Below are 25,635 nucleotides of genomic sequence, written 5' to 3'. Positions count from 1 at the left end.
GACTCTTGAGGATTTGGATAGAGATTATCCACACTGTTTGCAAGAGATGGGAGAGGTTGCCGTGCAGCTTTGAGAGGATGAGGAAGAGAAGAGAGGCCTTCTTGTGGATATAGAATTTATGCACCTTCTTCCATATTTTTTCCCTTAGATGGTTTGACATTATAGCCCACTGGATTGGTTGTTTACACAACTATTGTCTTTTTGATGTACCCAGTTACCCTTTACAAAGTTCCTTGACCTTCGTGTTTTGCCTCAATCTTTTAATCTAAGGTGTTATTAACATAATTTTATTTTTTTGAAAAAAAAAAGGATTCATAAAATGAAAGTTTTCATTCCACCTAGATCCTAGAGTCAAAAGTCTAAAGCCTAAAACAAAACATCCCTACTAATTTAGAATCCATGATTCACAAATCATAATGTATAGGTTACAATATCTGTATAATACATAATGCAAAGTACAAGTGGAAACTTATACTTTTGAGTGGAATCCTTGTGGGTAGGTATTCCTTGCTTGAGGAGGTGGAGGCCCAAGGTAGAGGAGGTGGAGGCCCAAGGTAGAGGAGGAGGTGGAGGAGTGTGTGGAAGAGGTGGAGGAGGAGAGTTTGGAGGAGAAAGAGGAGGATAGTGAGGAGGAGGAGGAGGAGGAGAAGGAAGAATAAGACATGAGGTGGAGATGGAGGAGGAGGAAGAGGTGGAGTAGAAGAGATGGAGGAGAAGGAGATGTACAAGGACAAGGAGGTGATGGCACAAACGGGGAGGGTGTGTAAAAGACACGAGCTAAACAAGAAAAACACCTTGCACGTCTTTTTAAAAGAAGCCCCATTTTTTTTGGATTGTTTTGCTAAAAAAGTTGCATTTCGCGAAACAAAATAAAAAGTTTCAGAGTATTTTGAAAGTTTCGTGTTTTGTTAAGGTGAAATGCGGTTTTTGGTTACTACGCTTTAAGTCCATTCAGACCTCCCATTCTGTCAATTTAATGAGGTTTTGAATATTGTCAAATGTCATTTGTCTCATTGTAGATCCGTGGGGTCAATTGATTAAGTGAGAAGGGGTATGAGCTTTTGCTTTTATCCTTCTTAGAGAGCTACTACTATCTTCAAGTGCCATACAGTGATTCTATGTCTAGGACATGAACCATCCTGATGTGTTTATCGTCATCTTTGAGTTTGCTGAATGCCAACTTGTTGGCAGACCATCCACACAAATGGAGGTACATATATTCCCTAACCTAAAACCTAGACACACCACTCTTTTCTTTTTCCTTCTCCAAAAAGAAAGGGAAGAAAAAAACCCCAAATTTGAAGTTTGTGATGGTCAAAGAAATGCTGGCATTCACATGTCTTTGTATGCTTTCCTTTAACTGATTCAAAATTCTTCTTTGTGGTTTTTTCTCCTTTTATTTCCTGTCAAACCTTGATGGTGATTGCCATTGTTCAAACTCTAGGACTTCGTGTATCTTAAGCACGATGGGACAAATCTCCATCTTACAACCTGTTGAAATATATTCATTCATTCTCTCTAGTGAAGGGCATTGATTGTGAGAAGTTTTGTATTGACATCTTGCTTGTAGTAATGTCTTTTGCTAAAGCCAACTCTTGAGTATGTAATTATGCTTTGAAAGAGCTCTAGGATTTGGTTTCTCTCTTGTCTATTTCCGTTCGCTCTTTTGCCTCTTTTCATGTGTTTTCTCCCCATTTTCTACCATTGTTGGATGAGTGCCATCTATTTAGCAGTCAAAGTGGAGTTTCTACTGTTGAGCCCTCTCAAGCTCTCTCTGTATGAGGGGAGGAGAGAGGAAGTTCTAATTGGTGCCTTTATGTCGTCATTTGTCTGTAACAGAGCAAGAAGACAAGGCTGGAGTTTCGTCGTCAATAGATCTTGAGGTTGCATCAGGTAACAGTCTCGAGCCAACAAGCATACTTCGTCTTCCTTTAGTTTTAGCATGTCTCTTAGATATAGAAGTTGTGTTTTCTTGCAACTTGACATATTTATTATCTAGTTCTCGTGAAAAGCTTGGTTGTTCTAGTTCAGGAAAGAAACAAAAGAGCTTTTATTGTTTTCTGCAAATAAACTGAGGGGGTTGCTATAAAGTATTTAACTTGGTTTTGCACTTTGGGTAAGTGTAACAACAATTTGAGTATGCAATTTGAACAATGGAGCTCTTTAGCTTTCTAAAGATTATGGACATTCCACTGAAATAAGACGGCTTGTAACTTCATTTCAATCTCCTTGTTAAAAGAAACTGGTTATAACCTTAGCTACAAGAGTGAGAGAAATGGTGGAAGAGGGAACCCCTTTTACATGGGGTGGCATTGCTGCAACTCTCTTGTTTAACTCCTTTGATCAACCTGCTTCTGGGCTGTTGAGTAAAGGGATAAGAATGTGAAACCATTGCTTTGGAAAGCCCTTTCTCTCACTGGAGCCCTCTAGAAAACCAATCTGATCAATTCTAGCTGCCCTCATACAGCAAGGAGCACTACAAGATCCTAAAACTGCCCTTCAATAATTCACGGGTAAAATAATTCAGCATTGCAGACATCAGAAAGCACGTAGGACATGAAGGGAGCTAGAATGTTCTTGCTTAGAGACACTGACACCAGTTAGGCCCTAGATCCTAGCGGGCCTTGTGGTATGTCTTGATTTATTGCAGGAGGTCGCATCAAATACTTGATAGCCTTGTTTTTCCACATGAAAATCATAGCACCACAAAGTTGCTGAAATCTGTTAACTTTTGAATTGAGAGTGCTTGCATTGGGGGTCTGATTGTCGAATTCCCTCAAGGAAACAAGGGATTTTCTAGCGTGTATCTTGTGGCTTGGATGTTCTTAGCAACTCTTTTCACAAGCTTTCTTTGTCTTCAGGCTCTTGCTATCAATCGATCCTTTCACCAAGGATTGAAACATCTTCATTGGAACAATATCAACTGTTGAGGAGAGAGAAGAATCTGTGTGATAAATGGCGTCATGTGGACAAAAACATAATCCTAATGCCAACATGATAGCCCCAGGATTGCAGTATGAGATAAACAACCATATGATCATTCTAGGTAGTCACATATCCATTGGTACACTGCTGGAATTTGCTGGGTCCTTGAAAGCTACACTGGATGTTTCTAGAACATCGACAGTTTCTAGAACAACATGCAAATCTAGAATTGCAGCGTGCTAGTTCCCAATTAGGAGTTTTGCATGAGTTGTTCTCCTAGAAAAATTGTGAAGTTTTTATTGTCAAAATTATCAGCAAAGGACGAGTTACAAAGGTGAAGATTCTCTATTAATGAGTGTAATAATATTAAGGAATCAAGGACATGGTTCCTTAGCTATAGCCTATTTGTACCAAGGAGGTGTTCATTTTAAATCTAGTGACTTTTTTTTCCTGGGGGAGTGGGGGCGCCTTTGGGGGGGGGAGGGGGGGAGAGTGGTAGGGTTTGTAGGGAGGAACACAAGGTGTATATGTAGAACAGTGTGACACAGAACCTAGATACCCAAAACTAAGTGAAAGAATGAGTCATGTACAATGCTGATACTATGTAGGAGCCTCAAGGCATAGAAACAGGGAACGGCCGTTCCGGCCTGTAGGAACGGCCTAACGCGTTCCAAACCCTCCAAGGAGGTGAAACGGCCAGGGAACGTTCCTTGCCGTTCCCCCTACCGTTCCCTACTGTTCCCTGCCGTTCCCTGTTTGGAACGGCCGTTCCAGGCCTTGTATTTTGCACTACACGCCATGAGACATTCCTTCATCTCTTCGTCTCTTGCTGTGTTGCTCGATAGATTTGGAGTTTCCTTTTTTGTGTGTGGTTCTCAGTGACTCAACAACAGATATCAGCTCGTTCGTGGATTATGGTAAGGATGCCTTCTATGTCCACTATGCAATCAGATCATTCCAGCCTTTTCCATTTCCTTAGATGGACAGCTCTGTGGCATATTTGGCGTACTCAGAATGTCTTCATTTTTTATTCTGCCTCGGGTATGCATGGTCATGTGGCCCGTGTTCTTGGTTTATTTCTATGGTAGATCTCCTCTATGGTTTCAGCTGACCTGGTTCTTCTAGATATTGCTGCTCCTTGGCTGTATAGTATTTGCTCCACTCTGGCTTTCCTTTCTGTGTGATATTTGTGTAGTATGGTCCTAGAGGCCTTTCGGCTTGATTTGTGTTTATTTTGTTTTTCTTAGTTGACATGATGATCATATCTAAATATTGCCATTTAATTAAACAATCTTCACAAAAATAAAAAAAAGAGAGAAGTGGGAGGAAAGATTTCTCCAACAATAGAAGCCTAAGATTCCTTATCAAGGTAAAGTTTTCATATGGAGGTAGCTTATTAGGGGTCTTCCAATTGGGGATGTGTTGCGTGCTCGCAAGATCTCCCATGGTCACTATGTATTTTGCATTGCATGCGATGAGATATTGCTTCATCTCTTCGTCTTTTGCCCTGTTGCTCGATAGATTTGGAGTTTTGTTTTCCGTGTGTGGTCTTCAGTGACTCAGTAGCGGATATCAACTCGTTCGTAGAGAGACCTTGCACATGTACAAACTAAAAGAAGTAGATTGATAATGATAGGTGAGATGAAAGTACAAGTGATGGGCCTAAATATATAGGCTAAGTTGTGTAGCTAACTCTTTGACTGCTATTTAATGATAAGTAGTGTAATAGGTGTTCACACCTAGATAGATACTTTGTGCAGAAAAATGTGTGTTCACACATGGGGCATGAATAATAACTAACAATTCCTCCCTTTGGGTCATGGAAGATTGAACCCATTGCATGAGACATACCTTTAAAAAAAGGAAAGATCTTTCTTAAAAAAAAGGGAAGATCTTTCTTTGAAGAGGTGGTGTGGGAAAGAGATACATAATTGAGAGAGGTGCAATGTGAGGATGGCCATGACACGGTCTTCTAACAAGCTCAAGGACCCGAAGTAGGACATGGTTCAAAGTTGGGTGTGCATAGCTTAGAGGTTGATCAAAAGTGAGCAAGCACAGGGCACATGACCAGAGGTCAAATATGTAGGTATAGCTTTCGTACTCAACTCAGAGGTCATGCGAGAAGTGATTGCATTCCCCCTTGAATCATAACTCGTTTGTGAATTGGAAGGAAATGAAAAAAAAAAAAAACAACTACAACTCGTTTTGGATTATAATCTAGGTAGTGAACCCCACACAGTTATTTAATATTTATGTCATGGAAAGGACTTAGTGCATGCATGGGCATTGCTAGTATCTAATTCCAATCACATTTTTATATTTTATTTTGCAGTTTTGTATTTTAGATATTCTTTGTTATTTTATTTTTGAAAATTTAAATATTATTTTTATTTTTGAAATTTCAGCAAGATTAAAATCCCCCCTCCAAGTGGATGTCATTGTGATTAGTGTTAGTCGTTGGCATCACCAAGCACAGGATGCTAGGTGAGTCATTTTACGCATGTCAAATGCAACTGCTTTGGTGGATTTGTTGGATGCCTCAATTTGATGTTAGAGGGCTTCAACGTGAAAAGGCCCAAAATTTTGGAGAAGAAATTAGAGGGCTCAAGGCAAGGGATGGCGCATCCAAGTATGGCACACCAATTCTTGGGACGTGGTTGTACGCAGCATGTTGCTAGCTTGGGGGCGAGCCTATTTGGCTCTATGGCTAGGAGGTGAGTTTGATGTCCATTTCCTTTATGTTCTTTACTGTGTGTAGCTTGTGCCATGTCTTGTGTGCAGGTTGGATCCTAGGGGGATGTTTCATAGGCCTCGGGCAGCACTTTCTGGTGGTCTCGACCTATTTGGAATGGGACCTTTTGCATCATGCACAAAGGGTGCTTTTAATCTTCCCTAGGATCTTGTTGCATCTAAGAGGGGGTGTCAATCTAACTTAGAATAAAAGCTTGGCGTAAGCCAGCACTCTCTTTGCTGGTCTATCTCCATTATATTCTGCCTTTAAAATGTCTGACAACTGGTGCTGCTGCTGCTGCTCATGTTTACCATGAGTTGCCGGCCTGTGTTCTCACTTCTGGGCTCATCAACTAGTGCTACCACATTTGTGTTTTTATCCAGTAGCTGTCAGTCTGGTTTCGCACATCTTTGTCTTGCTGTCTGGAGGTCCTACTCCTGTTTCTTCAGCATCAATTGCTGTGTTCACCCCGCTGCCTGCATCGTCACCATCTGGAGTCATCATGACAATGTTATGTACCTGCGCCTGTCGAATGTTCTTTCATTATCAGCTACTGACACAGTCAGGAACCAATAAACCTTACCTTCAGTGAATTGAACGGCAGTAAAACATAAGCTCTTGTACATTTAATTCAGTACTATAGAAAATCAGAAAGCACAAATGCACATGGGAGCCAGAGTGCTCCTGTGGAGAGAGAACAACATAAGATTTACTGCAAAACCTGGTGACCCTGCATTATTTCTTTAACTTACTGGAAGAGCTTTGTGACAAATCTTGACAGCCTAAGCGGCAATTTTGAAGAGATTTTAGCACCACAAAGAGTGCCAAGCTGATTGAACTTTTGACCGAGAGTGTACACACCATTGGCATTATAAATGCAACCCTCCAGCAAACATGCAATCAGTAATGCCAACATGATATCTCAGATCATGCTTATAGCATGATCTGCCCAGCACAGCAGCCTTGCAAATGCCACATGGCAGTAGACAGCAATGTGGGATTCAAAACTGCAGCATGTCTCTGCTAGCCATTCATGTTCAAACCTGCCAAAAGTGGGCAGAGAGAGAGAAGGTAAGCTTTTCATTTTCAAAAATAGCGCTTGACGATTTTCCCCAAGGCACCTTTTTAGTAAAAGTTTCTGTTATTGGGAAAGAAAATATGAAGTCTCAATTGTGCTCTTCTCTAGACTGAAATGTTGCATCTATAAATTGACAAAACTGATGGAAACACTTCTCTTGAACCAGTATAAGGTTGCATCTGGGAAAAAGTACACTGTCAATGAATACCAATGTAAAGTACTAGGACACTTTTTGTGAATGAGTTAGAACTTTGGAAGTTTTGAGAGAGTTGTTGGTTACTAATCACACTTATTGTTTAGAGGTTCTCCTTCCCGTGTTCTTTGCTTTCTTCAAAAGGCTTGATATTTATTTCTTTCAGGGGCAGCTCTCTTAGCATTTGGAGAGTTTTTCCATTTGCAAGGCTCCTCCTCCATTGCAAAAACCTACTATGAGGAGGCAATAGATAAATCTCAGAAGCAGATTTTGCAGGATGCAAAAGATCTGTCAGCAATAGCAATGGTTCCAGAAGCAGTTCAAGTTGGTGCATTGGCTGGCCTAGGACAGCTTCTCACAAGTATCGGGTGAGGACTGCCATGCACTCTAGTATTCAGTTGCAGCGGTTCCTGTTGTATCTTTGATGTGCAGTCCATGGTCTGCAAAAAGAGTCGCTGGAGACTGGTATTAATGAAGTCGTCCTTAAACTTTGTTATTGTATGAGATCTGGGGTTTTTTGTGTGGGATATGTTTTCCACTTATTAAAATTTCAAGATGTTTTGTGTGGCTAGAAATGACTATGTTTTTACTTGTATAGAATGATGGTCTGCAAATCTATAGGTCTTTCTTTTATCATATGAGTTGGCGCTCGCAAATAAATGAAAGAGCTTTTTCACTATTGCTTGGTTAATCATAGGTGCTCGAGTGACTGACTGCCAGCAGAAAGTGCCCCAGATGACATACCCAAGGTTGGGCTCTATTCAACAGAGGATCAAGCTCTTCTCCAAGCTAGTTCTGTGACCTTACAAGAGCAGAAATAGTGCTTCAGAGTCTCCAAGCGTTGCTGTGGGCAATGTTGGCTATCCCTGTCTTGTTGCATCTGAGCCAAGCAGCTGCCAACTACTAGACCCACATGGGCCGCCAGCCATACGAAGTAAGAGACTCTCCTTGGCCACCAACTAGCCCATGGGCATCTCCAGAAAGAACATCTAACGGGGTTTGTGATGCAGTGCTTTATCAAATGTCTGATATGTGTGGGCCCTGATCCATACCATCATGCATCAAAATATGTCTGTCGATTCATGTTCTGGAGGCCAAGAGACTTGCTGCTTTGTGAAACTAACAGAGTATCCCAACTCTACTTCTCTGAATCCTCTGATGGAGGAGTTTGTGGATGCTAATGTGAGACATGCAACCAATTTACCTGAGGGTAATGATGGAGAGGATGCTTTGGGTGTGGAATTGGTTGTTTAGCAAAACGACCTTATTCTTTCCTTCAGGTTGCACTCTGTTGATTGCATGTGCCTGTGCTTGGTTGGCGATGGTAATGTGCAAGAGGTGTGAGGATAGACTAGCATTTGCAGGAGAAAATATCATGTCTGAGCATGACTAACAAATGAACTTTGAAATATGTAAATGGAGAAAAGAAAGGCTGATGCTGAAAGGAGGTTAACGAACAAAGCAAATATGCTAGGTGTTATACAACATATGCTCAAGGATCAGAGGCTGTCCAATGGCAATGTTGTGGGAGTGGCCTGAGGGAATTTCGACTAAAGATCATAACTGTAGAGAGCCTCATGAAAAGTTATATATTGTTATCAATACACCAATGTGTCATCAACTCATCGCAGCTGTTAAATAATGCTCACACATAATGGAATCGAAATGCAAAGATGGAGGAAAGCCCTGTCATGTGTTCCTAGGGACTGTGACAGATTGAAAAAAATATGGATTGTGTTATAATCTGACGGATCCTAAAGGCAGCAAAATGCCAAAGCTCAATACTGAAAGTGATGCGGATATTCCAGGCAGCTACGATGGCAGGTAGGACTGCCAAATACAGCAGATCTTGATGTGTGCGAGTAGTCTGAGGAGCCATGCAGCACCATAATTACGATGACCTGCAGGACAGCAGCATAAAGCTGCAAGATACAACAAAATAGAGGCTGATATGAGTGACTGGCAGCTGTATGGCAAGGCAGTAGTGTGAAAGACAGGCGTGGACACTGCTGAGGCTGTCCTCAGCAGACGGCAATGGCAGCACAGCCTGTCACGCATTGTGACTGTTGGAGTTCCCATTTGTGTCTCTTTCTCTTCTTGCTCTTGCTCTCCACCATAGCTCACTTCCAAGCAAGCTTCGATCCTTCTCACCTTTCAATTTGCTATGCCAATTGTTCTAAGGTATAACCATCTATTAGAAGAGTAAAACAAGTAGCGGAATAATGAAGACACAAGATTGAAGAAAAAGACAATGTGGAATATATAATTGCGAAAGGAATCCACAATGAGGACGAAGACTATAATCCTGAATGCGAGCTCACACTCCAAAAGCTCCCTCTCTCCATAGTAAGAATGACCATGGCCACACTTCCTCCTTTTATACACAGTTTAAGGAGTTATCCTACCATAACGTTGGTTGGTCAATAACCAAATAAATAATAAAGAGGATGCCCACAAATGAGAGTGTGGAGCCTAGGAACCTGTGATATGACCACTTCTAACACCCTCTTTCATAGCATAGGGGAAAAAACAAATAACAAAAACACCTAGGATTTGTGAAATGTCTAGCTAGGACCCAACTTGCACATGAGACATCACATAAGCTATATCCCTGAATATATAGGTAATGGACACCTAGCCATAGAGTCAAATGCGCTCACCCCTAATCTTGGGAGCTAACAACACATTGAGTCACAACTTTGTCCCAAGGGTTGGCAGCGCATTTCACCAACCCATACCATCCCAGTGCATGGACATGTCCGCCCATGGGCTAGGAGTCTAAGAGTGGTAATCAGACAGTAATTTGCACAATAGGGCCTTGAGTCCTATAAATAGGATGAGGCTTCCCTAACCTTGAAGCACTCTTAGTGCATGTAGACTAAGTGACTTCATAACCACCATGACCATGGTTGTCAGGTACCAAAGGTACCAAATCGTATAGTACGATAAAATACAGTACTAAATGGCACCTTATGATTTTATAAGGCACGGTACGATATTAGTACGGAAAAATAAATTAACTTAATTTAAAAAAAGCTATAAATGATAAGACACATATTTAAAGTGAAAATAGGCCATAGCAATGCCATTACAAAATAAGATCAATGATCATACATTTCACTTCTTTCACCATCCCTTTCATTGCCCTCACACCCCTTTAGGAGGACATTGCGGTTCGTGGCTCGTAGCTGCCTTCACCATTCATCTTTTGTTTTAGGCGCCCTGTTTTAGCATCAGGCCTTGCATTTGGAGCATCTTCTACCTAGCATCCCCTCTCCTTCAGGCTCCACCTTCACCTACGTTTTTCAGTGTGGAGATCTTCTCCTTGCCTTGTGTCATTGTCTCCAGGTTGCCACGATAGTCTCCATCACCAAGCATTAGTGATTTCATAACTCGTTTATCACTAGTCTCCATCACCAAGCATTAGTGATTTCATAACTCGTTTATCACAGGTGATGCTGGGACCTACATTTTTGTAGCATGGCTCCTCCATCACCTGATGTCACTCGTTTATCATAGGGACTGTTGGCACTTTCATTTTTGCAGCTTGGCTTCTCCTCCATCAGTTTGTGTCACTCGTCTGTCACATGGGGGCTGCTGGGATTTTTGCGTTTTGGCAGTCTAGCTCATCCTCCATTATCTGGTATTATCATTATTCACTCGGCATCATCATTTGGGCTATCTCCTTGCATTTGACAACTCCAACGCTCTAGGATTTGCGTTTTCTTGCCCAAGTCACTCCCGGGCATGAGAGGATTGTGTTTCGATCCCTCAATAGCTAGTGATCATCTTTGACATTCCCGAGAGCATCGGAGGACTGCAGTTCACTCCCTCGATAGCTATTCTTCACCTTCCAGTGATTACTTCGATAGCCCCTATGTAGAGGATTGCGTTTCGCTTCCTTCATTGTGTAGATTTCACATAGGTAATGCCGCATGATTCAGACAGGATAGTGCAATTATCTTTTGAGCTTCAGCTCCATTGTATCAGCTTTTCTTCTCATAGTATGATTTATTGTATCATCATTGTGTTCTTCTTGTGTTTCTTAGTTTCTCTTCTCTCTTAGTGTTTGGCGTACACAGTCTGTGTTACTCTCCACAAACACTACTGCCTCTCTGCATTGTCACTTATTTTGACATTGTATGAAAGCTTATCTGTTATTTTTGACATGGTATCAGACGGAAAGAGCTCAAAAAGCTAAAGATTGTGTTCATCATAGATGGCAAAGACATGTTGCGGGTTCGGCATCATCTAATGATTTCCCCCGTCATTTTTGTTGCATCCCCAGGAGACAGAGATACCCTTCTCTTCCTCTCCCACCCACACACCCTTTTATAAGTTGGCACTCTGGTGCTATGACTTCTCCCTTGGCAAATGGACAAATGATTGGGTGCTCCTCTTTCGGCATCACTGGAACCCTCACTGATGCTCACTGACATTGGACCTTTGCTCCCTAACTTGCCAGAGCATATGGGTCTATCCCCAGGCACTCGATATGCTACCTCTCCCTTCTAGGCCACATAGTTTATTTTGCACCGCCTTTTAGATTTTTATGCTCTGGGCAATAAGACGCATCCGATGTGCACTGAGCCCATGCAAGCCATAGGAGGATCGAGGATCGACTGGTATCACGGCTTCCTCACGACCATTGCAATGTGCTACAGAGGTTGCTTCTACTTCTTCTAGGGTTTCAAGGATGCCACCTCGACAACCCATAGTTCTGTAGTTTGCTCCCCTGAGAGACAGTGATTGCTGGATAGTGTTCCTTTGATAGTCCACTTCTTCGAGAGACAGTGATTGTTCGACCCCTTCTATTACTTCGACTCTGTAGTCCACTCCAATGAGAGATTGATTATTGCCAACCCATGGCTCTGCCTGAGCCTCATCGTGCCCTACCCTCGACTACTCATGTTCGAAAGGCCACCTCTAGGAGTTCGATACCCGAGATACCTTCTTCAACATGACTGATAGCATTTGATCATCAGATGATTCGGAGTTCATGATCCATGAGTTTTTAGATTTCCTCTCTCATAGGGGGGGATTTAGAGGGTATACTCTCTTTTCCCTTCGAGGGGGCTTCTACTTCTTCGGCCTCAGAGGAGGCCCTTGCATATCCACCTTGTGAGGGCCACCCACTCATCTTGAAGTTTATCACCCTCTATTTACTCTTTTGGGATGGTTGTCTGCGGACAATCATTTCTTCTATTGATACCCAAGATCTTTAGAGACCGCCTAGATAAGGGCCTTGGAGATTCAACTGTGACTTGGTGAGTGACGAGACCTTTGAATTCCTTCCAACATGGAGTTATGGAGCTAGTGGCTTCTCTCCTGAGGTGGAGTTAGGTTTTGCAGTTCTGCAGCTCATCGCGTCTACTATTCCTTACTATAGGTTACCTTTTAGGTGGAAATCTTGGATCTTTGAGATTCTCTTCTTGTTCATCGTATCTCTCTTCGCTTCTCTTTCATCATCCCTTTTTGGGCCTGAGAAGGGGGTATTGAGAAACCACTTCTTTAGTTTACACACATCACTTAGATCCACATTTTGGTCAGTTTTTCAATGGGCGCCCGCACTGTGGTGCGTTACCCTAGATAGCTTATGCCTATAAATAGGCAATCACTTCATTCATTCTTCACCATACCACTACTCTTCAGTCATTCTTCACCCCTCTTTCTCGGTCGTGAGACACTCTTCACTTCTCTCAGCAACCCCTTCTACTACCTCATACCTCTTTAGGAGGACATTGCGGTTCATGGCCCATGGCTGGCTTCACCATTTCTCTTTTTCTTTAGATGCGTTGTTCCAGCATCGGGCCTTGTATTTGGAGCATCTTTCACTTGGTGTCACCATCATCTGCTCGGCGTCAGCACCCTTCTCCTTCAAGCTCCACCTTCACCTGTGTTTTTCAGTGTGGAGATCTTCTCCTTGCTTGCCATCATTGTCTCTGGGTTGACATCAACACTCGATCATCAAGCGTCATTGATTTCATCCCTCATTTATCATGGGGGTTGCTGGGACTTGTGTTTTTCTAGCTTGGCTCCTCCTTCATCGCTTGGCGTCACTCATTTATTATCAGGGCTGTTGGCATAGTTATCTCTGCATGTTGTACGGTACTGATTGTACCGTACAGATCCGTACAAAAAAAGGCCCACTTTTGCTGCCACGTCTATCGTGTTCCATTTGCGCTTTAACTCAGCGTGTTCTTCTTGTGTGGCACTTTTGGGAGGGGGTGTGGGAAGCCATGGATACCTCATTTCACCCCCTTTTCCAACTGCGCCATCAAAAGCCACTAAAAGAAAAGAAAGGCTACCAAAAGTCCTCTCTGGATTCCATCCATCTAGCAGCCCTCTTTGATTGTTTGACCCTTCTCTTATCTACAAAAAATGCTTCTCTCCTCCATGTTTCCACACCAATTTAGCAAGCATTTGTTACTCTCTTCTCCCTCTCTGGGACTTGAATTGATTTGTGATTTGTTATTCTCATCTTCCATCCCCTCTTTCCCGCACCCTATCAAAGCATTTGCCATTCTCATCTCCCATTCCCTCTCACTCACTCATGCTCTTTCAACTTTACCCCAATCCTCGTGCTCCCTCTCTTCTAACTTTCAAGTTTCAAGAGTCAAGACTCAAGCATCTCTCACACACACACACACACACACACACACACACACACACACACGCACGCACGCACGCACGCACGCACGTACACGCACACGCACACGTACACACACTCTCTCTCTCTCCCCCGGGCCTCTCCATCCCTCATCGGTACCATGACTCGTGAAAAGCACAAGGCCTTCAATTTGCAGGTGATCCATGTGGAGAGGGACACAAACAAGTCCAACTCACACCATTGGACATGTAAGGATTGCGGGAAGTGCTATACACGTGGTGCAACTGGGCTTCTCCAACATCTTTCCAAGATGGGGGGCAAGTTGCTCCATGCAAGGAGATCCCTTAAAACATTACAGAGGAGATTCTCGCCAAGATGAGAGGGGGATCTACAAGAGGAGGAGGAAGTGGCTTATCGGCAACAACTCCCATGTCTATTAACGAGGAAGCATCGAATGTGGGTACATCCTCAACCAATGCGGGGGAGGCCTCTACCATTGGTGGTGGGGGCTCCACATCCATATCTGGCTCCAATAAAAGACAAAGAGTGGAGGCTCATGCGACACGAGAGAGACAATCCTCTTTATGTCAAGTTTCTGGTTATGTGTGTGGATTGGTTGCCTTTCTTAAAGAAATGCAAGAACTTGCGAACATTGGAATTGCACGCACAATGATTGAGTGCAATCTTTTATTCAATGTCCTAAAGCAAAAGCAATGGAAGAAGATGGTAAAACCATTTCCAATGTGGGTCCATGTGAAGGATGGACTGATGTCACATACAACGATATGAGGATGAAAAAGATTGATGAAGAGAAGGAGAGGATCGATAGAGCCCTTGATTCTATTCGGGCCACATGGATAAATTATGGTTGCTCCATTCTTATTGATGGATGGAGTGATCGTAGGAAATGGAGCATCATCCACATACTCGTCTCATGTCTAGTCGGCACTTACTTTTTGCGGGCCATAGATACTGGCAAGAAGGGGAGGAAAACGATGGGCGCATTCAGCTACCGCTACATTCAGCAAGCTATCATTGGGGTATACATTGCCTTTGAAATTCGTTTCACTTTCTTTTATTTTGATAAATAATCTATGCATAACTGTGTATCTCCCTATTTTAATTTCTCTTCGATATCTATTTTGATTCTCTCTTTGTCCTTGGGCCCCAACCCCCCATCTCTCTTCATTCTTGAATCTTGAAAGTTGAAACTTGAAAGACTCAATTGTCTCTTTCTCTCTCTAACCTCCAAGTATTGTTAGTATACTTGTAATTTGTAAATTGTGGTTGTAGATGGGCCCCTCGAATGTGGTGCAAGTTGTTACCGACAATGTATCAAATTGTTGGCGCATGGGTCGTTTGCTTGAGATCGAGTTTTCCACGATTGTGTAGACTCCATGTGTAAGTCATTGTTTAGATTTGCTTATGGAGAACATTGGAAAGCTCAAGTGGGTGAAGAGGATGGCCTGCAAAGCTACAACAGTTGTCACATTCTTCACGGTATAGGTAAAGGTGCTTGCAATGTATCGTGAGCATAGCACATTGGAGTTGAAGAAGTCTTCTTCAACTCGCTTTGGTTATATGTGGTTATTGTTGGAGCGTCTTTATGAGCTTTGCTGCAGACTTATGGTTGAAACTTAAGACAACTTAACACAATTAAGACTCAATTTTCAAAACTTAAGGCAACAAAATAAATTAGAATTTATGACTCATGAATAATCTATGATCTAAAGAGCAGTGAATGCTGAAGATTGATATCAAGAACAATGGAACAAGAATCAAGATGTATAATAAGTGAAATCAAGATACAATGATACATGTAACTATGTCATGGGAATAATCTGTCAAAACTTCGAAGTCCAGTGAGGCTATAAGTATCAACATCAATGAACAACTGGCAACTGTAGTCCGGACTTTGGACTCTGCACTACTAAACTGACTCCTGTATATCATGACTCACGAGTCATGACTCATGACTCTTCAGGACTCTTGAGGATCTGTGCACCATCTCCTCGTCCGATTCCGAGGACCCTGATCGAGAAGTTGATGAAGCAGTCTTAGTCTCAGCTTCAAATTCTAGCCCTGACTCTGCCTGTGATGTATAACCACGTGTGACTCTCACTCTAACCCTCCTCCGTGCACGAGTCTCATGCAACATCAGTGCCGATAGCTCCTTATAGAGCATGGAGTAGATATCCCGCTCGTCCTGTGGTATTTGCGGGATGTCAGGCACCTTCTCTATATTAATCTTGTCAACATTTACTTGTAAAGGTGAACGAGACAAAGATATATTGTAACCCTTCTCTGTGCACGAGTCTCATGCAGCACTGGTGCCGATAGCTCTTAATACAGCATGGAGTAGATATCGCGCCCCTCTTGTGATATCTGTGGGATGCCGTGCACATTCTCTATATGAATCTTGTCAACATTTATCTATAAAGGTGAACGAACAAAGATATGTCATATGAGAGAAGATTCAATATGTTCAATATTCATACATATCACAATTTACAATCCAACTTCCAAGCAAATTAGCAATGTCAAGTGTCAAGGACTCAAGGTTAAAAAGTTAATTATACATAATACTAATAATTACCAATTTATCTGTGAAGGCTCAGGGGATAGAGCAGTCCTCTCAAGAAGCTGGAGATTGCAATGGCAAAACACTAAACTCTCCAGCTTGGCAGTTGTGAGCTTGTTTCTCTTTTTGGTGTGGAATAGGGCCCATGTGCTCCAGTTGCTCTCAGCAGTCTCTGAACTACAATCTTGCGAGAGGACCCGAATGGCAATGCATTTCTATTCAAATTTAAAAGATTGAGATTGAGTAATTGGCAATTGCTAATATGCAAGCCGCAAAATCAACATTTGAGTGGGAAATAGATTATAGAACTTGTTACATAGGTTGCATAATGCATTAGATAATCAAGATTCAAAATATAAAAGTCACCAGTCACATATCAAAGTAGGAGCACAATTGCCGTATTTCTCTCACCAAGAGATAGATTGAAGCTGTCTCTCTCGAAGCCTAGCAAAATGAAGAGAATGATTGCGAAATGCGAGCAAATCATCCTCTACTCTCCTCATCATATCTATATCATCCCCTGTGAGGCACCTCATGTACTTCATGAAGCCCTTCTCTAAATCCTCACTAGGATACTGCCTCTCACTACGCCAAAGGGGATGCAAGATATGTGTGACAACATGGATCGGTTTTTGGAACCAATCCCATTGTGCATTCCACATTGGACGAATCTCATCAACCCTTTAGAGCAAAGGATGATGGATCATAGATAAAATAAGTTAAAAACTTGGAAGTTAGAATAATGATTAATCATCAAGGAGTCGTTAATACCAAATAATTACATGTGTAAAAGTTAAACAAAAACTTGGGCAAAAAACTGTTGTGAAGCAAGGTCTCGCCAATTTTATCCATATACTCAGATAGAAGCTCCAAACTGCTCCCCTTTATATCAGTAATGTGCAATACAGTGTAAATAGGAGTGAGACTTTTTACCAATGCCTCTGCCTCAACCCACCAACTCTCATTTAAAATATTGCGCCTAAAAGCAAGAGCCTTTGGAGACTCTCTCTCACTCCATATGAGCCATTCCTGGCATGGAATGGTCCGTATAAAATTTGGACGGACATGTACCAACCTCTCCAATACAATAAACATATTATCAAATCTAGTACTAGAGACCTTCAATAGCTCAAGGGTACTATTGGCTCGAAATGTGCTTGTGATGGATGGCCTCTTTTTCACAAATCTTACCATGCTTGTTGCCATCTTGAAAATGTCATCCACCCAAGATATTTGCCCAACATGTTTAATAAGCACGTTAAGGCAATGGGATGCACATGGAGTCCATACTATGCTAGGAAACTCCTCTTTAAGCATACATCCCATAGACACACAATTGCTTCAATTATCTGTCACCACCTACACCACATTTTGGACTCCTACATCCATGATGACTTGTCACATGTGCTCCCAAATGAAAGCTCCTGTGATGGTAAGACCTGACGCAGAGGCATCGATGGCCTTAATGAACATGGTGCCTTTACACAAAGACACCAAAACATTGTACACATTTCTTCGGCGCATATCTGACCATCCATCGCATAATATTGTGTATCCATATTTCATCCATGTCTCCTTCAAGGGCTCCAATTAAGGCTCTATGGATGCTTTCTCCTTTCGAAGCTCCCGTGTGCGTAATGCATCTGTGGATGGACCTTCCCACTCACACCCTATGCGGCTTACTGCCCTGATTGTCTTTTTCCTTTGATGTGAAAGGGATAGCACACCAAATAAATAAGCGTGTGAGTTTCCTAGTTGCCTCCACAATTGCCTGCCTCTGAAGTCCTACATGGATACTTGCACCATGCAAGGAGCCCTTTTGTCCACCACCACTAGAAGATGGCAACGAGGTCCTTTTTGCACTTGGATCCGATACGGATATAGATGCACTTCTTTTTGATGGGCCACTGGCACCTCCAATTTGGCTAGCGCCACTAGGTCCACTAGCCTCTCCTTGCCCCATATGTGCTTCATTAGCCCGATGTGGTGTTGGATGAGAGGATTCATCTTCTTCTAACTCAATACCCATACGCTTTCGGCACCAAAGATGGAGACTTACTGCAACTTCTACCGGCACATTTGTGCAAGGCCTGATGTCTTTGTTGGGAATGCATTCCAAGTTGTCTTTCACGTGCATTACGTTTGATTTCTCCAATCCACAATAGTTGCACCGCCACTTCTTTGATCCGCCGGAGCCCTCGTATCCCTTGATTGGAGGAGGAGGAGGTAGTAATGGATTATGGGAAGAAAAACAAGAACAAGAACAAGAAGAAGAAGAGGAAAAGGAAGAGAAAGAAGAAGAAGAGGAGGCGGCGACGGCGGGAGCTGGAGACCGGAGCGTGCCGCGGGAGTTGTGAGTCGGGAGTTGGAGTGAACGCATTGACTAGGACCCAAATCACAACTGTGTTGAGTGGACATGAAACAAGTATATTGATGATGCCCCCATTTTCTATGGTCTCTTCATCCGTTGGTGAGAATGGAGCAACCGTATTTTATTCATGCAGCCCGAATAGGATCAAGGGGCTCTACCTCAAACAGATGGCCAAACTGAGAGGCTGAACCAAGGCATTGAAGATTACATCTGTAGTTATGTTCGGGCAAGTCAGAAAGATTGGGCACAGTATCTCGACATCCTAGAGTTTCACTATAATGCCATTGAGCGCCACCTTACATAGCTCAACTGGTTTCACACCCTTCGAGTTGGCAGCAGGAAAAGAAGTTATCACACCCCTAGCCCTGGCAGCAAGTAAGCAGTATGTGGAGGATCCCGATGTTGAAGAATTCCTGCTAAAATGGAAACAGCAGATGTTGGTGGCCCAAGAAAGCCTCCGGAACAACAAGCTTCTCATCGCAAAGAGATATAATGTCAAAAGGAAAAAGCATGTGGAATTCTTTCCCGACGATTTGGTGCTGGTCAGCTCCAAGAACATTGATTTACCCAAAAAACTCACTCCCAAATTCACATTGAATGTAAGATTGCACTCAATCACCATGCATGCAATCTTGATGTCCGATTGTCATTGCCTTTCTCTAAGAAAGCCAACTGATCCAAGCATACAACTGGGAGCTTGAGAGAGAGAGGATTGTCTCTCTGGTGCTACATGAGCCTCAATCTTTGCCTTTGCCAATGCCAGAGCCAGGAGTGGATGTGGAGTTGGTACCATCAATGGTGGAGGCCTCACCCGAACTCGAAGATATGCCTACATTTCAGGCTTCCTCACGTGTAGACATAGGTGTGGGTGCTGTTGCCTATGCGCCACTTGCTTCTCCGATGCTTCTTGCGTGTCATGATGCCGAGGTGTTGAGGCGAGGCCCGATGGAGAGGAGAGAGTCGAGACTCTCACTCCGATGATGGCACTCGAAGAGGGAGGGGAGGGGAGGAAGAGGAGAGAGTGAGAGCTTTAAAGGCTTGAAGAGGGATGGGGTGGGGAGATGATGCTTGAAGAGGGAGGGGATGGGGGGAACTTTGAAGAAAAATGAAGAGGGAGGGAATGGGGAGAAGAGGAGAGGGAAAGAGGAGATGATGCTTGAAGAGGGAGGGGATGGGAGGTTGATGCTTGGAGACAAGAGGGAGAGGATGCGCCTTGAGGAGAGTGAGACTTAAGAGAGAGTGCAAATGAGCCGTAAGTCCAATACCCATCCCTTTTTGCCAAACCCTCCTCCACGAAAATGCACCTAAATTGTTATGGATAGCCTATTATTGTTCGTAGGATGGGTGGCCAAAATGTGCTTGAAATCACGTATGAGTTCGTACGAGTACATATGGTAAGATCCATACCGTACAGATCCATCCGTACGACATATAGAGGCAACCATCACTATGACTAGTGCTACTATTGTCCATTTGGATATCCAAGGATGTTACACTTCCCCCCTTACGAATGATTGCTGTCCTCAACAATATCCTTAGGATCGAAGTGGAGAAAATGACTCTTCAATGAATGTACCTACTCTAAAGTAGCTTTGCTTCCAGGAGGTTCTTCTAGTTGACCAAATAGTCGAGATAAATGGTCTGATGGAATCACTGAGTCCCATGGTCAAGAACCAATTTGGGTTAAAGTGGAAAATAACAAGTAGTGTTCTCGAGCTATGGGACTTCCTCAATAGGAACAATCAGTTCACCTTGCTCTAGTCGTTCTTTCAAATGACTCACATGAAACATTGGATGAAGTCGGATCTTTGGAAGTAAATCAAGCTCGTAGGACGTGGTACTGATCTTCTTGGAAATCTTGGAAGGACCAAAAAACCTTGAAGATGACCATAGCACTTGCCATTAGATATTGAATCGGAGTCTTTTGGAACTCCAAGGTATACTTACATGCCCTCCTTGAACTCTCGGGGAATACAATGCTGGTTAGCGTAAAACATAGCTGTTTTAATACTTTTCCTCGCAATCATCAACATCTCTCCTCTCTTTTTGACACCTTATTCTCTTACCTTGACACCACATAATCCATGTTAAGTCTAATATTAAAGAACATTATCATTAAGATGAAGATTAATATCAATATAAAAAAATGTAACACCAACAATAATATTTAATGCTAATATAACATAACATCAAAATGTGCTATTAACATTAAATTTAATGGCAACATTAACATTAAATATGAATGTTAAAATTGATTGTTGATTCCGTTTTGAGTACAAGGTTTCAGCTACCAATGATGGTTTATCATGGCCTTGGAGTGGCAGATCCAAGGCTTAATCGTCAATATCACAGAAAAAACTTGCGCATAACATATCCTCAATACAAATCTCGAACATGAGTATCAGACAATATATTTACCTTGTTGTATCCATAACCTACAACATGTGCTTCCTTGTGTGCTCCCCCTCTTGCTCGCAATGCCCTATATCACTCTAAATGAGGTAAAAGCATACTTGTTAGGCACAAACCATCATGGTTGCCTAAGCAAAGAGTGGCTTTGTATCATCATCGAATCTTGCGCCAGAAAGATGTCCACCTAGGATCCAACCTTCACACAGAACGTGTCAGAAACTATATCCACAAACATATGGGTAATGGACCTTACACTCACCTTTCGGTCATAGATGCAAAGAGACTCACCTATGAGCTTGGGAGCTAGTAGCACATTGGGTCACAACCTTGTTCCTATGGCCAGCGTCCCATGGCACCAACCCACACTATACCTGTGTATGGATGGATTGGCCTAAGGGCCATGAGTCTAAGAGTGGTGATTACACAATAATGTGCACAATAGGGCCTTAGTCCTATAAATGGGACTTGATTGCCCTAACCCTTAAGTGCCCTTAGTGCATTCATACTAAGTCACTTGATGACCATTGTGGCCAATACAACTAGCACCCATCAGGATTTCCAAGGATGTGACAATGCACCATGAATACTCTAGTAGTGTGCACACTGTTGGATGCACATCAATAAAAAAACACCCTAAAGAAATCGTCCAAATGCCATAACCCCTGTTTAAAAGCAAAGTAGTCAAGCTAGCTACCTTGCATCTCCCTTAGTCACACAAGCTTCATGGACAGCTCATGTGGCATTAGGATTTCTCCACTAGAGCATATGTATGCCCTTGGGGTCCACTAATGTGAGACCACATGAACACATCATGTCGCAGTTCCCATCATGAACTTTTTGTTGGACACACTAGTTCAAGGTTTGGATTGCTAGAACATGTGAACTTGATGACACACATCAAATCCACCAACAATGAAAGAGCATCAACATGTCCTTTCTCCACCCTTGCACTTGCCCCATCTAGCTAGGAGCATGTGAGGGTGTGTAATATGATTAGATCTGAGAAGAATTGTTCACTTGAGCCATCAGTAGGCTAGAAGCAAACCAAGATGATGTAGACGGAAAGCCCATCTCGTGCTCTACCTAGACGATTGTGATATCCACCATATGGAGCAATGGTATGTCTTCCGCATCTTTCTTCTTCAAATGTGACACTAGTACACACCATTCCTTCTCTTCACCTTCAGGTGCATGCCTACTACTTTGTCACATCGTGATGGAAACATAGACTTTTCCAAAGACTGAAGCAATTCAACACCCTCTTTGAAATTCAGTAGTGAGCATTGTAATGCTTAACCACAGCTTCATGAGATATGTTAGAACAAGGAATCTCAAGGTTGCAAGGGTACAGATAGGACCATAATGATGTGAATGAGAAAGTAAAAGTATTTGCATGTTATGTTGGCTTGGAGAGGGTAGCAAAGGGAGTGTGATCAGCCCTCAAAAGTTACGAGTGATGAAAAACACACACAAGCTTGAAAGGAATGTAACAATCAACAAAGCATAATGGACCATGCACAGGAGGAACGGTCAAGCACTCCATGTGAATAAGCTTGCAATTAGAAGTCAAATGGTGATTATGTGTTGCAAACATAGAGACATTGACAACCCTAATGCCAAACAAATGTAGACAACAACATTGACAAATGCACACAGCAATGAGGTGCAAGTTAGCACACGTTATAGCCTCATAGCAACTTGTTAGACACAAGTAGGTTGACTACTAGAGTCAAAGCCGTTTGCCAAAAGTGGATGATACCACCAATTGCGCAGCTTGCTGCAAGTCAATCAGCATTATAGGCAATAGACAAGGAATGTCAATACATGGCACATCATCGGTAATTCCGAAATGACGTGTGAAGGTAGGCTGCCTACATCATGCTACCCACCAACAACGTTGAAGTTGACAACTGTGAGCAACTAGACGAGTCTTGAGACCCCAAAGTGTCATATCAATAGAAGTCAATAGGAACATCATGAAACATAGAACACGGAGAGTCAACCTACCATCTGCTAGCTTGTGAGTGTCAACAAATGATGCCAACGACAGTGGAGTGTTGTAGACTATCAACAACACATTATCAATCAATATCTCCATCAACAAACTTGATGTTTGATACCATGTTAGAAGAGCAAAATAAGTAGTGGAATAATGAAAGACACAAGATGAAAGAAAGAGATAATGCACAAGATGTAACGAGAAAGGAATCCACTTTGAGAATCAAGAGTACTATGGTTGAGCGCCAATTGATGCACTTTGCAATACCAAGAATTTGCCAAGTACTTGAATGAATTACCATGGCCACACTCCCTACTTTTATAGAGAAAAATAGAGGAGTTGTCCTACCATAGAGTAGGTTGGCCAATAACCAAATAAATAAGAAAGAGGCCGCCCAAAAATGAGGGCGTCAGAGCTTATGAACCTACAATATGACCACTTCTAACACCATCCTACCTTGGTTGGACCTTGTAAAGTATTTAATGAAGCACACATATTGGCTTTCATCTTGATGTTATGAAAGCTTGCACTTTCATCATGCATTATGCCATCTCCATAAGAGTTCTGTGTTACCTCTCATAAATTCCATTTTGTTGTTGAGTGTAAGACATTGTACCTTGAGGCTTGATGTCTCTTCTAAGCCATAAATGCATAGCTCCTTCAACATATATTAAAATGAAACCCCCCCACCCCCCCCTTGCGCAAAAAGAAAAAAAGGGTCTGTGTGTAATGTACTAAGAGGGCAACTAGTGTCATTCTCAACCATGGGTAGAACTACTTAAAGCATATGGATATCTTTAACTTTTGTTTCAGAAGGTAAAGCCATTTAGATCTATTGCAATCATGAATGAATGGCAAGAAGTATGCAAATCACCAATAAAAATGTCTTGATAGGACAACAATATTACTCTTGTAGTATATTGGTTACCCTAAGTGAATCATCTAGGTAAAATGCAACATGACGTGTTTTACTAAGAACATAGTCCTAGTGCACACTTTTTCTTGGGGTTTGTAGATGTTCTACATAAGAAGGGAATGAAGGAAATGTAACTCAAGTGCCAAGATGTGCATGCCCTTGAATCGCATCATATATAGGACTGGTAGTAACAACACGTACTTAGTGTGTAACTTTCTCGTAGACATTCATTGAGTCAGGTGTATAATAAAAGGTTCTCGGTGTAACAATAATCTCACTATCAGCGCTATTAACTATATATCTATCATCCACAAAGCTAGCTTTTATAAATGCAAAAATTGGAAATAAGTTCCATAAAGCACCAATTATGGTGTAATGTACCATTGCTTTTGGTATAAGCTACGTGTTACCAAAACCTTTAATAAGATATGGGGTGAATAGGCTTGCAGTCTTGCATGTGAAAATCTACAATAAAAATATCTAACTTCTGTTTCAGAGGGTAAAGCCATTTAGATCTATTGCAATCATGAATGAATGGCAAGAAGTATGAAAATCACCAATAAAAATGTCATGATAGGACAACAATATTACTCTTGTAGTATATTGGTTACCCTAAGTGACCCATCTAGGTAAAATGCAATATGACGTGTTTTACTAAGAACATAGTCCTAGTGCACACTTTTTCTTGGGGTTTGTAGATGTTCTACATAAGAAGGGAATGAAGGAAATGCAACTCAAGTACCAAGATGTGCATGCCCTTGAATCGCATCATATATAGGACTGGTAGTAACAACACGTACTTAGTGTGTAACTTTCTCGTAGACATTCATTGAGTCAGCTGCATAATAAAAGGTTCTCGGTGTGACAATAATCTCACTATCACCACTATTAACCATATATCTATCATCCAAAAAGCTAGCTTTTATAAATGCAAAAATTGGAAATAAGTTCCATAAAGCACCAATTATGGTGTCATGTACCACTGCTTTTGGTGTAAGCTACATGTTACCAAAACCTTGAATAAGATATGGGGTGAATAGACTTGCAGTCTTGCATGTGAAAATGCTCAAGGAGCTGCCTAATGTACTTAGATTGTCACAAAAGAATGCTCCCCTCAACTATAGTAAGCTGTATGCCAAGGTAGTAGTGCAAGTGGCCAAGATTTGTCACATCAAAAGCATGCTGGAATTCAGCCTTTAAGGCTGCAATCTGTGTTTCATGAGTTATTCTCAACAACATATCATGCATATAAAGAATGAGAATCAAGAGATTATCCCCATCTTTGCGGACATAAAGTGTGCTCTCAATAAGTGAATCATTGAAGCCAAGAGCCAAATATGCATGTTTCTTTTTGTACCATGCCCTAGGTACTTGTTTCAAACCATAGAGGACCTTACGTAACCGATACACTTTGCCCTCTGAGCCTTTTTGAACAAAGCCAAGAGGTTGTGTGACATAAGCCTCCTCGTGAAGATCACAATTTAGAAAAGTAGTCTTCACATCTAATTGATACACTTGCCAATCAAAATGGGCAGCCAAAGCAATCACACTGCGAATTTTGGTCATACGTGAAGTGGGTGCAAATGTATCGTCGTAGTCAATCCCATGTTGTCGGGAAAACCCTTTGGCAACAAGACATGCCTTGTAGTGATCAATACTACCATTAGATATGCGTTTGAATTTGTAACCCACTTTGCGCTTATAGCACGCTTGCCAACAGGTCACATAACTCCCATGTGCCGTTTTTATGAAGAGTATCCAATTCTGATTGCATAGTTGCCATCCAATGCTGATCCTATAAAGCATCATGTAAAGAGAT

At 42.1% G+C, this 25,635-nt stretch overlaps 1 protein-coding gene across 9 annotated transcripts in view; it reads left to right on the top strand.

Annotated features, from left to right (window-relative positions):
- Positions 1–25,635, top strand: part of NDP1 (Tetratricopeptide repeat (TPR)-like superfamily protein) — a 163,216-nt gene that overhangs the window by 57,496 nt on the left and 80,085 nt on the right. For 8 of the 9 annotated variants that reach the window (XR_015690770.1, XR_015690771.1, XR_015690775.1 and 5 more), the window contains 2 exons: positions 1,840–1,893; positions 7,094–7,295. Coding sequence is in view for 6 of the 9 variants with exons in the window: in XM_087677249.1 (XP_087533375.1) it covers positions 1,840–1,893; positions 7,094–7,295 (256 nt within the window). In the remaining 3 variants the exon portion in view is untranslated. The remainder of the gene's footprint in view (positions 1–1,839; positions 1,894–7,093; positions 7,296–25,635) is intronic. The other variant, XM_087677236.1, reaches the window with a different exon arrangement.

The sequence above is a fragment of the Lygodium microphyllum genome, chromosome 1, assembly GCF_053477565.2.
Source record: "Lygodium microphyllum isolate KBCC chromosome 1, Lygodium_microphyllum_v1.1.10, whole genome shotgun sequence".
NCBI lineage: Eukaryota > Viridiplantae > Streptophyta > Polypodiopsida > Schizaeales > Lygodiaceae > Lygodium > Lygodium microphyllum.
This window is presented reverse-complemented; position numbering and strand designations above follow the sequence as displayed.